The 17944-nt window shown below is 35.2% G+C and overlaps 1 protein-coding gene across 1 annotated transcript in view; it reads right to left on the bottom strand.

Annotated features, from left to right (window-relative positions):
- Positions 1–255: 255 nt before the first annotated feature.
- The window catches only part of LOC149147434 (protein DMR6-LIKE OXYGENASE 1-like), a 28907-nt gene continuing 11218 nt past the window's right edge, over positions 256–17944 (bottom strand). Inside the window, exons 2-3 of the mRNA XM_089441833.1 lie at positions 676–904; positions 256–483 (exon numbers count right to left, since the gene is read on the bottom strand). Of these exons, the coding sequence (XP_089297959.1) occupies positions 256–483; positions 676–904 (457 nt within the window). The remainder of the gene's footprint in view (positions 484–675; positions 905–17944) is intronic.

The following is a 17944-nucleotide window of genomic DNA, read 5'->3' as shown; positions in this document are numbered from 1 at the left end:
GGTTTAAATGTGAAAAGATTGGAACTGAAAATAAAATATGTTCAATAGTTAAAACTATGTAATTATCTTTTATTCATCCAAAGGGCAACGGGGTTATTGGATGGTCGAGTGATAGTGATAATGTTGATAATGGCTTCCTTAAATCAAATTCAACAACAAATTTCATTCACCGTTGTTCTCTGTATATTCGATTTTGAAATGGTCCAACACTGTCTTATTCTTTAATTCCTGGCTCCAGAAAATTCTCATGAATTCTCAAAAATTATATCCTTTGTACTGAGCCGGATGTTGTTCATCAACCAGGGACGCTGCAGGGGCAATGAAGGCATCATCCGAGGGGCCATAAAACGTAGGAATTGATATACGTGCAGCAGATGCATTTGTTACTGCTCGATGTTCCACACTTCTGAATCTACCATTGCTCACAACCTGACAAATTATTAGCATTAATAATAACATTGTCAAATTCCCATTGCTCACAACCTAATAAATTATTAGCATTAGCATTAGCATTAACAATAACATTGTCAAATTTTCAGGAGGAAATAAAGTATTGGATCTGCTCTTGCTCTTGTTAAATACCTGCAGTTGATCTCCCATATTAACAACGAAAGCGTTGGGTATGGGTTCTACAACAACTCACTTTCCATTTCTGAGTACTTGCAGACCACTGACCTCGCCTTGCATTAAAACAGTGATGCCACGCGCATCTGAATGGCGTGGTGTGCCAAGAGTAATATCCGGTTTCGGACATGGAGGATAGTACATTATATCCATGAGTTGGGTGTGTTTTCCGAAGATTCTGTCCAAGTAACTAGAATCGAGCCCTAGAGCTTCAGAAATGGCAGCCAGCAGCCTTAAAATCAGAGCTCTCACCTTCATAGCGTAGTTTCCTGCGATCTCTCTGTATAAAAGCATATGCAAGATAAGTACTTGTTGTTGTTGCAATATCGTTCCTCCAGAGTTTGGAATTCTTTTATTTACCCTCTATTGAATCTGGCATGCTCGGTCTTCCATGGGCATTTTGAAGAATTCTTTGGCAATTTCCATCATGATTTTCATGGTTCCTTCTGCTACGCCATGTTTCACTATCTGCACTCACTTAGATCAACCATAAGATATGTGGCCATAAAAAATAATAGTACATACCCTCAGATATGAAACTTGAACCAGTCACTAGATCTTATTAACACATCAGACTGACATTAAAAATATAGATTAAATAATCCTACAACTCTGAAAGAAATAGCCTCAAAAACTTCAGGAATAGAAAACTGATAAGATATATTCTAGAATATCCATGGCAAGCTTAATTTGTAACATAGGGCCTTTTTGGTGTGCGTAGAGGATAATCCAGAGATATTAAAAGAAAAGCACTGGCAAGAGAAGGGGGATCGAAGTATGATGTACCTGGAAAAATCCATCTTCCTCGCATGCATGGCGGATTTCTTCAACTACCCTTGTTCTGTTGGGGCCATCCAGATCCTGGAGATCCACCACCGGAATGCTCTCAGAGTAAGACACCTCAGACAGGTGGGGGCGTTCACTGGGAGGCAGGATATATTTATCTTGAACTTGAAGATGATTTATTCCATTGGACAACAGCTTTTCGACAGCATTCACATCCTCGGTCAGGACTTATTCCATTGTAGATGGCATATTTCTTTCTCGAGTGCTGTAAAATTGGCAGTGGCACCTACCTATTGCTGTGCAAAACTAAACTTCGATTCTCACACCAGAAATAGGATATCGGATGATGGGCAAAAGAAGAGTGAACATTTAAGTGTGTGCGTGTAGATCTCTGCAAATGAATTGAAAAGACATCCCCATGTTAAAGTTTTCAATATACACTATACAATTTTACTACTATTTTTTACTCTCTTTCTTTTAATTTTCAGAATCGAAAGAGAGGATGAATTACATTTAATGAATAACAAAAGAATTTAAAAGAAGAATTATAAATTCTGGTTATGTTGTTCAAATTCACAGTAAGAGCACTTTGGCATCATTTTCGATTTTCTGAATGTGCTATGCATGGCTATCGCGGTGCACAAGTTAGCCCAAGCAGTGAAGATTTCACAAGAGTTGTAGGCTTTGGAAGACAAGTCAGAGTGGAAAATGAGAATCCTTACAAGGTTTGGGCCATCCCCATAATGTACAAAGTTTGGAATTTTAGGCTATATCAGTGGTTTTGTTAGGGTTTTTGAGGGGTTTCGGTGGATTTTTTTTTTTTTTTATTTGATTCTTTGGATTTCTTCAAAGACCATGTAATAATCCTGTTGATGGTAGAGCTATATGCTAGTAACTGTCCCTGGGCTTGGTATTTGATGCTCTGTAAACTAGTCTGCTTTTTGGGCTTGGTATTCGATGTTCTGTAAACTAGTCTGCTTTTTGATCTGGATCTCTTTTGCTCTCGATTAGCTCTTCGTTGATCTCTTTAATTGCAATCTGAATATGCACTATATGGTTTTACTATCTCATCGTTATGGTTTCTTCCGTAAGTGTTTTTAAAAATGACACGTTTCACGAAATAGTTTTGGTTTCTGATGTCACATAGACACTTTTTTTTGGTTCAACTATTCTGTAATGGTCCCCTGCATAAGGGGGTTGGATTTTTATGTTAGGTCTCTGTATCATCGGGTTTGTTCTGCGATTGCCATACTTGTCATTAATGTTGTGTAATGGGTTTCTGCATGTTCTGTTTTGAATCGATACTTCTGTAACGTTGGGTTGGTTCTGCTGTTTGAGCACTAAATGCGTTCACTTGGCCAATTAGTTGCCTAACGGTAGATAGGTCGGTGCTGTTTTGTGTTGTAATTTAGGCTAGACTAGTGGTTTTTTTATGGTTGAGAGTAGGTTTAAATGTGCAAAGATTGGAATTTTAGGCTATCTAAGCGGTTTTGTGATTAGACCCATCTCCAGTATCTCATGGAAACTCAAGCTCAAGCCTCAGCAAGCAACCATCAAGAGCATTCTGAGTCTTTCTCCACCCCCAGTTAAAATGCCACTCAGTTCCTGCTGCGTTAGCTCTTTTAAGTCATTCTCTTTCCTCTCCATTTTCAATTACAAGCCCACCTTCAATCGCATAAAACATTCATACTCTGTCAGTGAATGTACACCCGATTCAATAACCCACAACTTCAACACCTTTTAGATCACCTTCAAAAACCTGGGTATTTCTCAGTTGATATATGCACAGCACAAAAACAACATTCTCAAGGATGTGGGTAAGCAAACTCTGTCAATGGCATCCATGCTCTTGTTCACCTCTCTGATTCAGCAAGTCCAGTTGACACCATCTTTAGCAATTACCCAAATCCTGAACTCAGACTTTCAATCCCACATGGCCTCAAAAGAGCCAGAGGCATACGAACATTAAGACCTTAAATTATTTACAAAATGTAGGCCACCATTATACCATTCAATGGGAGAATAATGAGTACCCATCAACATCATTACCATAGGTTTCTCCCATAAAATGGTTTTGGGGTCAATGTCAATAGTGAAAATATCATCTACATAATAATCAACATTTTTTATATCCGCTTCTCATGGGATTGAATTTGAAGAGCCACGCTTGATTCTTTAAGACAATTTAAGTACATATAGGTTATAGTTTTAATGGTATAGTTAATGTGTTAGATATTAAAATTTATGTGTTGTAACATTTTAGGAGTTACAATGTCTTTATCATGAGAGTGTACTAGGGGTCATAGTTTCTAGAATTCATTGTGTTAAAGATCATAGTGCACTATGGTTTAATTAATTTTAGAGTTATTCCCTTAAGGATTATAAGGTAATCAATGCCATTTTTTTTTAATGGTAATAGTTGTTAGAGGTTGCATTATGGAAGGGTTTTTAATTATCTAAGAGTATCAGTGATCACAGTAAATTAGCGGTTATGGGTCATATTAGTGTTTTGACATTCATAATGGTTTTTTGTTAAGGGGCACACATTGTATCAGATATTATAGTGGTCAGAGTGGTCAAAGGTTACATTAATAAAGGGAAAAAATTTGTGGGGGTAATATATAGTGCAATATATAGAAATATCTAATAATAAATTCATTATAAGTATTTTTATTCTTCATGAATGTATTATTTTGTTGTATTTACATTCTTCAATTTATGCCTTACCTTTGCAACATCTGGTGCAAATGCTAATTAAATCTAAAATAAAATTTATAAATTAATATATTAAATATTTAAAAATTAATATTTTTTTTATTCTTCGAAAGAAAGGCTTATGTGTATAATCATAAAAGGGCGAAGCATCACCGTTGCCGAATTTATCGATGGCTTAAAAACGAATTGACGTAACTCTTTAATAAGGTTGATAACGCAATGATTGGGCATTTGATTATTAAAAGGTTTTGATAATGCAATAATCAATGATTCGACTTGTTTTCTCATTTTTATTTTCAAACATATTGATTATGTATAAATTAGTGGCGTATTTGTACTTTTAAAAGTGGACTCTAATTTCAAATTTTTAAAAATTGAAGAAAGCCTTGATTGAGGGGTGGGTTGGTTATGAAAGTGAAGTGGTATTATTGGTAAAATAGTTTTATTTTACTAGATATTTTTATTAATATAAAGATTATGATATATTAAATTAATATGTTTCTTATTAATATAAAAATGATGATATATTAAAATTGATGGGTTAAGTTAATCACTTTTTTTAATTGCATATTTTTTTCAGGAAAGATGAGCATTTAACAATCTACCAATCATTATATTTGTAAGAGACCTGACTTCCATATAAATTTCTTTATTCAAATATAAATGGTAAGAGACCAAACTATCATATAAATGTTTTTATATCTATATATGTGTGTTTTATATATATATATATATATATATAACTAATTTCTCAACACATTTAATAAGGGTGGTGTGACTAATTCACCACATGCAACACACTTGTAAGCAATTATTACCACCTTTCATTCTCATGATAGACTATTCTTTGTCTGAGCATTCTGGAATGAGAGACATTGCTTTCTATTTTTTTTTTATGCTTGTGATATACCTTTGTCGTAGGTGGGACAATTCCTTTGGTCAACAAGTAGTGAGGAGGTCGTATCCGATAATGAAGACTCAAGGTTTTGTCATAAATTATGGGTTTCCTCTATGGTATGAGAGATGGTTTTTTTTTCCATGGCCATGGCTCGAGATGCACTAGAAATTTGGGGGGTTTAGGTTTGAGGTTCTCCAACTCATGCACTAGATGTTAAGCAACAATGAGGGGAAACGACAAAGGAAAGTAATGGATGCATCACCTAAGGCGTTGACAATAACCACAACAAAAGACATTATAGGAGCGAGAAGCGACAACCTTCAACTATCTCTCACAAAGATGCAGGTTCATGCTTGTTGGTCGACCAACATTGGGTAATTATTTTTATGTCCAATTCCTTTACTTTTGACAACTTCTTCACTAGTTTTGCTTCTATTTAGTGGGGTATGGCATGTAATGCTTTAAGATTGGTAGAGGTGAGTAGTGGTTTTGATGTTGTTGCCTCTCAGTGGTTGTTGGAATCTACCCATAACATTTTATATTCCCCCCCTCAGACGTTGTTTTCCATTGGAATTCATCATAAACCTCCCTGGATGTTACTTGTATTTGGCTTTCTCATCTTCAATCCCACGGTTTTTGGATGTTTTGGGCTAGAATTCTATCCTAGCTATTTTATAAAAATACTTTTAGACCAATACAATTTAAATTCAAATATATATATCTATAACTTTAAATTTTATATAATTTAACTAATTTTTTATTTTATTTAATAATAATTAAATATTTAAATACAATCAATTTTAGAAATAAAAAAATAAAAAATTATATATATATATATGATATTTAAAATATTAATTAATTATTTAAAATAAATTTATTTTGAAAAAGTAATACCTATTCTAAAATACACCATGTAACATTAAGATTAATTTTACATATCACACATTGCTCGTGATATAATAATATATTAATTAAATATTAAAAATGTGATATATAAAAATATATAAAAAGAGCAATATCATTTTCATTAATATATGTTTAAAGTAAATATTAAAAATTAGTGATATAAAAGCATATCACTATGATGATGTGATGAGATGAGCTGAGATGCCATTTCTTCATTATTATTTTCTTGACAAAACATTGACTTAAAATAATAAAACTTCTATGTTACACTCAAATTTTCATTAATATATGTTTAAAGTAAATATTAAAATTTAATGATATAAAATCATATCACTATGATGATGTGATCAGATGAGCTCAGATGCCATTTCTTCATTATTATTTCCTTGACAAAACATTGACTTAGAATAATAAACTTCTATGTTACAGTCAAATTTTCTTATTCCTCATTATTTCTTATTCCTCATTATTATTTGCTTGACAAAATATTGACTTAAAATAATACAGTTTTCAAAAGAAATAGAATTTTAAAAATGATTTTCTCACTTGATAGAAATACCAACCATCATAAACCTTGCAGTTCGAAAAGGTCGTGGCTTACCTCACCACCGAGAAGTATGAAGTTTCAACCATAGTAAAACATTGTACTTGAAAGTGTGTGTCCCCACATTATATGTCATTTCTTATTATTATTATTATCGTTAGATACAACATCATTTCACATTAAGGATAGATAGAGTCTTATCAATTCCTCCTTTTATCACTATCTATTCATCTTTATAAAAGGTTCTATGAAGGTTTAGTGTAAATAAGAGAGTGTACTCATACTAAAGTAAAGGTTAGTTATACATTTTGATTAAATTAAGAGTGAAAATAAAATAATAAAATTTTTATCTATTTAAATTATAGTAGGTTAAAAGTGTCATATAGTTAGATAAAAAGGTTACTGCAAAGTGTCATATAGTTAGATAAAAAAGTGACTGCAAAATATCAAGCTTATTATTGTTATTATTATTGTCATATAAAAGACCCAAAAAAAACTAAAAGACTTAACATATTAGGAATGTTGACTAATATAGTTGGGATTTGTTCATCAAGATAATGGAGTTTTATAAACATTTTGTTAGAAGTTTGCATTATTATGATTGAAATTTTGGAATTGACGTCTTGATTTGTGGCTGAATCTTATATAATTGTAATATAATTTCTTGTTGAGCCTTGTAATTGTTCAATAACACTTTATCAATCACTATATTGATATGGCAGTGAAGGTTCACAATCTTCAAGTATTTGGTATCTCTAATGCTTCTACTAGTGTGAGGGATCCAATTATTGATTTCTTCCTCTATTTCTATATCTAGGATAGAAGCTCATTTAAGTCTAACTTCTACCTCTAATGTAGAAATTTCCTCCTAGATGGTTGGGTGGGTGTATGCTCCCTAATAAATGTTGATAGACTCTTTAGCCCCTTGCTAACATTTGGAACCAATTAGTCAACCTCTCCCACGACAACCTCTTCTACCATGGTTGTCATGAGGCATGATGAGAAGTGCAAAGAAAGTACATGTTGTGAAGTAGACATCAAGGCAATGCCCTGCATTGAAGTGAGCACAGAGGGTGATAGAAGCTTTGAAGGGCTAGTTACATGTAGGAAATAGTCCCACTAATGCCAAGATGTCTCTAGTTTTGATATACAAAAAACCAACTAGTGGACCAATCCAAAGAAACTCAAGAAATATTATGGAAGTGTTTCCCTATTGGGGTATACCAATTGAGAGATACCAAGGGTCATAATGTCAGAAGTTGTTGCCTAAATCTTGCGTCCTTACTGTAATATAATAATCATTTTTTTAAATAAAAGGAATTCAACTAGGTCACTCTATTAGGGGGTGCCCAACAAAGCAATTTTCTTACACTCATGAACGGGAATGAGAAGCATCCTCACATACCATCTCATTAATTGCTACATGTGTTAGGTTTGTTATGGAGCTACTAGGGGTCACCTCGATCTACATGGTGGATGAGGGTCGGTGGGACTTAGCCTCAACATTCTACCCCAACCTTAGGGGGCTTATCCTCCCTATCATCCCATTTGGGGATATATAGCCCCCTAAGGTTAAGGTAGAATGTTGAGGCCAAGTATATATATATATATATATATATATATATATATATATATATATATATATATATATATATATATCGAGAGAGAGAGAGAGAGAGAGAGAGAGAGAGAGAGAGATGTTATTGTTTTGAACTTTGTTAATACAATTTTAAAACCTTGAGATGCAACATCATCACTTGTAAACAAAATCTAGCCATCTAAAATAACCAATTGGTAATCCATAAGGTGGTGGACTTGCACTCTTGCTAAATGCCTTTGGGTCTAAAACATTTAACCTATTTCCTTAAATTTGGGGAAGAGCAGAGGCTCTTAGCCAATCATAAGTAGTTTTAGCCCATACTCTAGAACCAAGAGGGAGTTTTAGCTAATGATTGCAATCAACTAATAACCATTACCCCATTTACTCATTGTTGAAGCTACTAGTCATGTAGTATATAGAAAGCACATAGAATTTAACACCATGCATAAAGCTTGGTTACGAATTAACCTCATATCCAAATGAAATGTATGTTTTTTATGTTGTAGACACTATTATCCAAATATTTAACAATATATATAATAATATGATATTAATAATATTAAAATACAAAAGTTTGTGTACATTTTTATTGAATTTGGTAGAACAAATATTTCTCAGTCTTGATATATCTTATATAAAAATTATTCATTTTTTTCTATTTTTGATGAAGATATATATATATATATATATATATATATATATATATATATATATTTGAGGATCAAGTCAAGTTCGGGACTAGTGGCAGCCAACCAAGTGTAAGGTCATTTGGGTGTCACGTTGACCTAAGTGGGGTGTGAACGATTGAAAAGGTTATGTTTTTGTATCTTTGTGGTTTTGGCTATGTAGTTTAATTAATCTGAGCCAATGATTCGTTGAGTTTTTGTATATGTGATTTGTAAATAAAGCATTAAGTCAAAGGGATGATTCTCTAAATCTTGTGCATGTGTATGATGATGCTAATGATGGATTAATGTCCTGTGTATGATTCTCATTTTTGGGTTAATGAATTAACTAAAGTAGAAGAGACAATATGCTTACTTTCACTGTATTGAAGGGTTGTGATATTCCGCTAAGTAACCAATGATATAAAGATTATATAAGTAAGTTCATTGTGATGCATAGTCTAGGTGGAGTAACTTTGTACTTCACAAGCTAGAAGTAAAACATGTTGGTGTCGCACGCTTCAGGGGTCGTAATGTTCTAAAAAAGACACCTTGTAACCATAGGGGCCCTTGGGTTCATGACACTATCATATTAATATGTGTGGAGACTATGAACACAAAAAAATTGATTGAGCTTAAGTAACTATAACAAAAACAATTCATGCCTAAAAATGTTAAGGTCACTGTTTTCCTCAAAATATCTTGGGTTTCGTAGTATATAGGTTAACATTAAATATATCTTATATGTCTTTTTAATTTTAATTTAGTGGACATTAATTTTTTTGAATTAATTTGAAATCTAACAATCTAACGTGACATCTCTCTATATTAACTTCTTGAGTGCTTCTCAACATAATTATTAACTAAATCAACCCAAAAAAACACTATTCACATTCATGATTTCAACTTCTTCTCTCACATTGTTAGCAAGCATTGATTTGATAATGAGATCTTAGACAATTATTAAGGCATTACAGACTCATGTGCATGGATTTGCCTATGTTACTTTGTGCAATGGATTGATAAGATTGTAAAATACATAGACAATGTAGCAATTAAAGAACCTAATAGAGAAACACACATAAATACAACAAGTTTAATAAGGAGTTCACCCAACACTCCTGGGCCACGTCTTTTGGTCTAGCCTTTAGTGGTGATCTCTCTATTATGTCTTCAGAAGCAAAGTTTTTACAAAAGTGAGCTCAATTTGAGTCTCACACAACAGATATAAAACAACAAGGCTTTACTTGGATCCCCCAAGTCTTTCTGAGTACACAGCCTCTCCTCACTCACTCTCTGTCTCTGTTTGCTCTCTATCTCAGCACTGCTTCCCTTTTGTCTCTATCAGTTTGTGGCTTTAAAGCCAGTTGACGCTGTCTGTTCGTTTCCCCTTCTCGGGCTCTTTGGCTTTCGACCTCTGTCTGCTCGAATCCCCCTCTAAGCCTTAGCAATCATTGCATAACGTCTTCAGGGGAGGTGGCCACCTATTCTGCAACGGAAGGGACCATTGAGCCTTTGAAATCCCTGAAATAGCCATTCTCTGTTTACACAGAGAAATACATTCAAACACGGGAAAAATCTGCCAAAACACAGTTCATCAGACTTCAAATATTCATAAATCCGCTTTATACTTCTATCGGGTCCGCCTTTTAATCACTATCGCAAGTCGCAACTGCCATGTTCCATTGTTTCCCTTTGTATTTTAAAAATACATCAAAAAATTGCAAAATATTGTAAAATGGCTTTAGATAGACTTGAAATAATATAATATCGCATTCATAGATCTGTCGAGTCCAGTTTCATCACATTGACGCTTCCCTTCATATTTTGTTAATTAAACGAAATACACAAAATACATAGCAAAACACCTTTTTACGGATCTCAAAACATATCAAACATCGCGTATAGCCTCGTCAGGTCCAGCCATCGCATCGCATATATGTAACGGCCCTACTCCTTGTATTTGCTGATTGCGATATCATGATTCAACTTGGGCCGTCGATCTGTGTGCTTGATCGATGGTCCTCGTTGACCCCGCCGATTGTTGTCGCATATACCATGTCATCTCTGCCGATAGCCTCTGCTTGCCACCGATGATTGCGATATGCCGATCAGATCAGGACCGTTGATCGGCCAGATCCGATGGCTCCTGCGAAAAGTTGGTTTGACCTCCAATAGGCTCGATTTCACTATTTTATTTATGTTTTTTCCTCCCAATAGTGTTATCCGACTTTTCTAAAAGTTCTTCTCATGCGATAGTTTTGATCTTTAGAAGACTTAGAGGGTTTTCTAGGATCCATTTGGATCATGCCTTCCCACTGGAAAATCTTTTGGACCACCAAAAGCTGGTTTTTAAGCATCAATCAAGTGAGGATATAGCTTCCTCTCTTGTCCAGTCTCTATCCATCTTGCACTACTTGGTTTTGAACCTTTGAGTCCAATTATAAGGTACTCAACACCCCTCTACACATAGTTCTAACCCTCTTGTCCAAAACTGTATCTTCCTGCAACTCATTGAGATATTCACGCAACAGATCATCGATAGAAGGCAACTAACTTTGCTCTTTGGGATCTTCAATTAATGAAGGTTCAAACAGTCTCAAGTTCTCTGCATTGACTACTGAATAGATGTACATGTAAGCTGGAAAATCAAGGTGAAAAGCGTTCTCACCAATTTTCTCAAGTATCTTGAAAGGCCCATACCTTATTCACTTTAGCTTCTTACCTTCACCTTGCATTCTGTCTTTGCTGATGTATAGCCAGACTTGATCATCAACTTGGAAGCTATGCTCAATTCAATGCTCGTCATGCCTTGCATTGAACTTGGCCTGGCTCTGTTCTAGTTGTTATTGCACTGCCTGGTGAATTTCTTGGATCTGTTCAATGTACTTGGTTGCTTTGTCCACATCACTGTGTCCATCAACTGCTATGTATTTACTAAAGACAAAATCTAAGGGGGACCTTGGTGTAAAACCAAAACAAGTCTCGCAAGGAGATCTCTGTGTAGAAGAGTGTTTAGCACGATTGTAAGCATGTTGTACATAACACAAATGTTTATCCTAAAGCTTGGGATGCTTGTTGCAATAGCCTCTGAGAAACTGGATCACTGTCCTGTTGACCACCTCTGTTTGGCCATCTGTTTGTGGATGAAATGTTGTGCTCTTCTTCAATCTGGTGTCCATTAACTCCCATAGACTTGACCAAAACTTCCCAACAAATCGGGAATCTCGATCAGAGACAATAGAAGTGGGTAACCCAAAATGAACCTATACATGCTGAAAGAACAACTCTGTTGTTTTTTCAGCTATAATCTACTTGTTACAACGTATTTTTGCTGAACCTGTCCACAATAACATAAAAATAATCATGACCTTTTCTAGATTTTGGCAATCCCTCAATGAAGTTTATGGAAACACTTTCCCAAGGATGAGAAGGCACCGGAAGTGGAGTGTACAAGCCTAGTTTTCTATTGTTGGGCTTGCTTTTAGCACACATGGTAAACCCTTTAATATATCTAGAAACTGTTTCATGCATTCTTGGCCAATAATAGAACCTTTGCAGTTGTGCAACTGTTTTAATCACACCAAAATGACCTAATATTAGAGAAGTGTGTGCTTGTCGAATTATGTTAGTTCTTTCAGTTTGAGGAATGCATAACTTTCCCAAATGATACAAGAGTTGGTCCTTAACATGATAATCCAATTCTTCTACTTGTTTGCCATAACTTAAAGTTGCATATACATATTTAAAATCTATATCTTGAGCATATTGTTCAATGTAGCTTTCATGCAATACTGAGTTATGCTTAAGTATAGTAGATGCATTTATGATTGGTTTGGACAACATATCTGCAACTTTATTGTGTATGCCCTACTTATATCTGATGACTAGATGACACTGTTGTAGAAAACCCATCCACCTATAGTGTCTTGATTGTTGCAATTTCGTTTGTGAGTGCAAATATTGAAGTGGTTGATGATCTGTATGTATAATTGTTTCTTTACCCAATAGGTAATGTTTCCACTTTTTCACACTCTGTACTATTTCATACAATTCTTTATCATATGTGGGATAATTAACTACTGCAGAATTAAATGTCTCAGAATGATAACATATGGGTTTACCGTGTTGCATCAACACTGCTCCTATGGCATAGTCACTAGCACCTATTTCAATTTGAAATGGTCTTTGAAGATCCGGCAATGCTAGTATTGGTGTTGTACTGATTTTTTCTTTCAAGGTGTCGACGGCTTTCTACTGTTTGCCTCCCCACTGAAACACCTTGTTAAATCCTGTCAAATCATGTAACGGAGCTAGAATCAAGGAAAAGTTAGCAATAAACTTTCTCCAATATTGTGTTTCTCCTTGGAAGCTCCTAACTTCTGTAGCAGATTTGGGTTTAGGCCAGTTCACAATGACTTCAACCTGAGAGGGATCTATATTCAATTCACCACCCCCTACAATATGACCCAAATAATTATAAAGATGTTTTGCCAAATTCACATTTTGATATTTAACATAGAGATTTTCTCTTTTCAAAACATCTAGAGTCTGCTTTACATGCTTCAAATGTTCTTCCCATGTTTTACTGAAAACAAGAATGTCATCTAAATATACAATTACAAAATCATCAATAAAAGGTCAGAGTACATCATTCATAACTCTCATGAAAGTGGCAGGAGCATTAGTTAAGCCAAAAGGCATAACCAGCCATTCATACAACCCTTGCTTTGTTTTGAAAGTAGTCTTCCATGCATCTTGTTCTGCAACTCTGACCTGATGGTAGCCACTACGCAAGTATAACTTGGAGAAGTAAACAACTTCTTTCAGCTGATCTAATCGATCCTCAATGCGAGGAAGAGGATAATGATTCTTGATCGTTATTTTATTCAGTTCTTTGTAATCAATGCACATCCTCCACTAACCATATTTCTTTCTCACCAACACAATTGGAGATCCGCATGGTGATGTGCTTGGTCTTATGAACCCTTTCTCGAGCAGCTCCTGTTCTTGCTTCTTGATCTCTATATTCTCTAAATCAGATAACCTTTTATACTTGTGGCTGTGACTGTTGTTTCATCACCTGAGTCTGATCCCAAATATTTCTGAATAGCAGCAACAGTCTTCTTCTTCTTGCCATCGAACTTCTTGGGTTTCAGCTCTGGATGCAAAGACCGAAAATGTTCATCATCATGTCCATCCTTCTTGAAATGAGTGCATTAAGGTTTGTCTTTCTGTACAGCGTTTGCCTTCCTCTCTTTCCATTTCTGCTTCCTCTTTTCCTTGTTCTTGCTTGCAGTGGGTTTTGATGATCCCCCAATCTCTAGGTTCACATTCTTGCCTCTAGCCTCCAGATGTGTAGCCTGAACTAATACCTCATCTATGCTAGTAGGGTTAAACATGAGAATGGTGTGCCTCAAATAGCTATGCAGACCACCTATATACTTCGGAAAAGTTTTAGGTGAGTCTAGAGAAATGCCTCGAATTAAAGCTCTTTTTCTAAATTCCTGGGTATAGCTTTGTACACTTTACCCCTTTAATTGGTGAAGAGTTTGACAACTCATCATTGCTTGCTGCATATAAGATAGTGGATAGAATTGTTTTTTAATGGAAGAAACAAATTCACTCTAGGTAGAAAGAATTTTACCATGCTTCTTCAAATCAGCTTGTGTCCTGCCTTCCCACCACACTAAGGAAGTTCCTCCAAGGCGAAGGCTAGCTAGCTGAATCTTTCTCCTTTCTGAGTCAATGTTTTGCACCCTATAATATACATCAATATTTCTAATCCAGTTATCTAGCTTTTCTGCATTTAATTCTCCATCATATATTGGCAAATCAAATTTTACATCTAATTTAATCAAACACGTTTTCTTCTTTTTATTTTCAGGGCTAGAAGGATGTGTTGATGGAGGAGGGTCTTCCCCTTTCCCTTTGCCTCCTGAATGGGCAACTAGAAGAGGTTCCTCTACTCCTTTTCCTGTTTGAGATGCTGAAGGGTATTCACCTCGGCCTTTCTTAAATTCTCCATACATCTCTTCTACCATGGCTCTCATGGTCATGAAACTTTCCATGAACTGAGAGTCAAATTCCAAGGGAATCTCTTCTACCATTTTCTTCCTAGGATAGACTCTTACAATTTCTGGATTAGCCTCAACAAGTTCTCCTTCTCCTATTTTGAGCTTTGACCTAGTTAGCATTCAGCAATCCAACGCAAGCTTGTCTAACCTTAGCAAACCTAGTGCTCTGATACCACTTGATTTGATAATGAGATCTTAGACAATTATTAAGGTATTATAGACTCATGTGCATGGATTTTCCTATGTTACTTTGTGCAATGGATTGATAAGATTGCGAAATACATAGACAATGAAGCAGTTAAAGAACATAATAGTCAAACACACATAAACACAACAAGTTTAATAATGAGTTCACCTAACACTCCTGGGCTACGTCTCCTAGTCCAGCCTTTAGTAGTGACCTCTCTATTATGTCTTCAGAAGCAGAGTTTTTACAAAAGTGAGCTCAATTTAAGTCTCACACAACAGATACAAAACAATAAGGCTTTACTTGGATCCCCCAAGTCTTTCTGAGTACACAGACTCTCCTCATTGACTCTCTATCTCTATTTGCTCTCTATCTCAGCACTACTTCCCTTTTGTCTCTATTAGCTTGTGGCTTTAAAGCCAATCAGTGCTTTCTGTTCGTTTCCCCTTCTCGGGCTCTTTGCCTTCCGACCTCTGTCTGCTTGAATCCCCTTCTGAGCGTTAGAAATCATTGCATAATGTCTTCATGGGAGGTGGCCACCTATTTTGCAATGGAAGGGACCATCAGGCCTTTGAAATCCTAGAAATAGCCATTCTCTGTTTATACAGAGAAATACATTCAAACATGGGAAAAATCTGCCAAAACACAGTTCACCGGACTTCAAATATTCATAAATTTGCTTTATACTTCTATTAAGTTCGCCTTTTAATCACTATTGCAAGTCACAACTGCCCTATTCCGTGGTTTCCCTTTGTATTTTAAAAATACATCAAAACATTGCAAAATACTGTAAAATGGCTTTAGATGGACTTGAAATAATATAATATCGCATTCATAGATCCGTTGGGTCTGGTTTCATAACATCGGTGCTTACCTTCATATTTCATTGATTAAACGAGATACATGAAATACATAGTAAAACACATTTTTACGGATCTCAAAACATATCAAACATCACCTATATCCTCATCGGGTCCGACCATCGCATCACATATATGTAACGGCCTTGCTCCTTGTATATGTAAATTGCGATATCATGATTCAACTTGGGTTGTTGATCTACGCGCTTGATTGACGGTCCTTGTTGACCCCGCCAATCGTTGTCGCATGTACCATGTGGTCTCTGCGGATAGGCTCTGCTTGCCACTGCCAATTGCGATATGCCGATCGGATCTAGACCGTTGATCATTCAGATCCGATGGCTCCTGTGCAAAGTTGGTTTGACCTCTGATAGACTCGATTTCATTGTTCTCTTTATGTTTTTGCCTCCCGATAGTATTATTCGACTTTTCTAAAAGTTCTTCTCATGCGATAGTCTTGATCTTTAGAAGACTTAGAGGGTTTTCTAGGATCCATTTGGATCAAGCATATCCTTTATTCAACTTCAATCCCATTTTCCTCACATGATGACGAGTCCATTCACTCTTCAGTGTCGATCATCCTTCATGGCGAGTTCACTCACTTTACTATAATTAATAATAAACATAATAATGTAAGTGTTCATCTAATTTATTTAATTTAATAAATTATAAATTTGAAATGTTAAAAAAATATTATTGAAATATTATTAAAAAAAAAAATTGGATGTTCAAGAGGTATATTTTTCACTTATGAAATATAGTAGGAATTTGTCACAATCACAACTTTTATCTTTGACTTTGCATAATTCGAATTCTCTAAGGTCTTTTAGGATGTTAAACCCATTTATGCATTCAAAAATGGATTTTAGATAAGAAAAAAGAATGATCTAACTAAAGACTATAGCTTGTTTCATTAGCTTCCAACCAAACTCTCCACAACATAAAATAGTTAAACACTATAATATATATATATCTAGATATATATATATATATATATATATATATTTTACTATACCTTTTTTAAACAGTGGGAAAATTGATCATAACTCTATTGTCAAATGAGTAGTGGGTTCAACCATCAATAGTCGTTATCCGCATGCACAGTGGCTCATCACTATTATTCAAGGAAAATCATTGCACTTGGAACTACCTGCTGGTGGTCTATAAGGGTGCATAGTTTCACTCTTGTAAGACACCTTTAAGTTTTGGGCCATTAACATGTTTCCTGACATCCAAGGAAGACTTTCTCTTAGCGAAGCAGAATCAATTTTGGACATACTCCAAGCGCATACATTTAAATAGTGAAAAAACCTATCATAAATGAGTTGTCGAACAAATAACAGAGACAAACATCACTCATTAATATTTGTTAATGTATATTAACTCATAATTATTTACTATGGACTTATACCTATTTTACCTATTTTAATGTTTAATTGAATTAAAATAATTTAATTTTTAAAAATTTGACATAAATTTTTGATGTGACCCAGCCCACGCTTCCACGTAGCCTCAGTTATCCACCTATCCAGGATTTATGATGTTGGTGAGGTTGGTTTGTTGTTTCGGCGGTTGTTTGTAGATATGGATATCAGATATTTTTATGGGAGTCTGGAAAAAATTAATGAGCTCATAAATATCCACCTACGGTACCTAGCCTCGGTTTTTGTCCTCCCGTTTGGTCTTTTACACAAAATGCTCTTGCTTCCCAGTCATTTGCATGGGTTCTGTTCTACTATGGGGACTCTGTAAGGGTTGTTGTCAAAATGTATGGTTTCGCACCAGCACTTATGGTAATCTCTAGTTTTTTTTTGCGTGGCTGTAAGTGAACGTCGGTCATCCAAACTTGTTTGTGCTGTTATCAGTGGATTGTTCCTGTAGAATGAATCCGCCCTGGTTCTGGAGGTGCGCTTGCTCGAGTTTCTTTTACACAGTGAGTTCTTGATTTTGTCTTATCGTTCTTCTATTGTTTGAATTAGGAATATGGTCTCTCGGCCATTGGTTATCCTTTGTTGTTGTTGATATTACCCTTTACTTCTGCTACGGTGCGAAAGTCGTTTAACTTTAGGTTTCAATGTGCAC

This window comes from Pinus tabuliformis, chromosome 9 (genome assembly GCF_031772625.1).
Source record: "Pinus tabuliformis cultivar Carrire ecotype Pingquan chromosome 9, CPIR1, whole genome shotgun sequence".
NCBI lineage: Eukaryota > Viridiplantae > Streptophyta > Pinopsida > Pinales > Pinaceae > Pinus > Pinus tabuliformis.
Note: the sequence above shows the minus strand (reverse complement) of the source record. Positions and strands in the feature narration are given on the sequence as shown.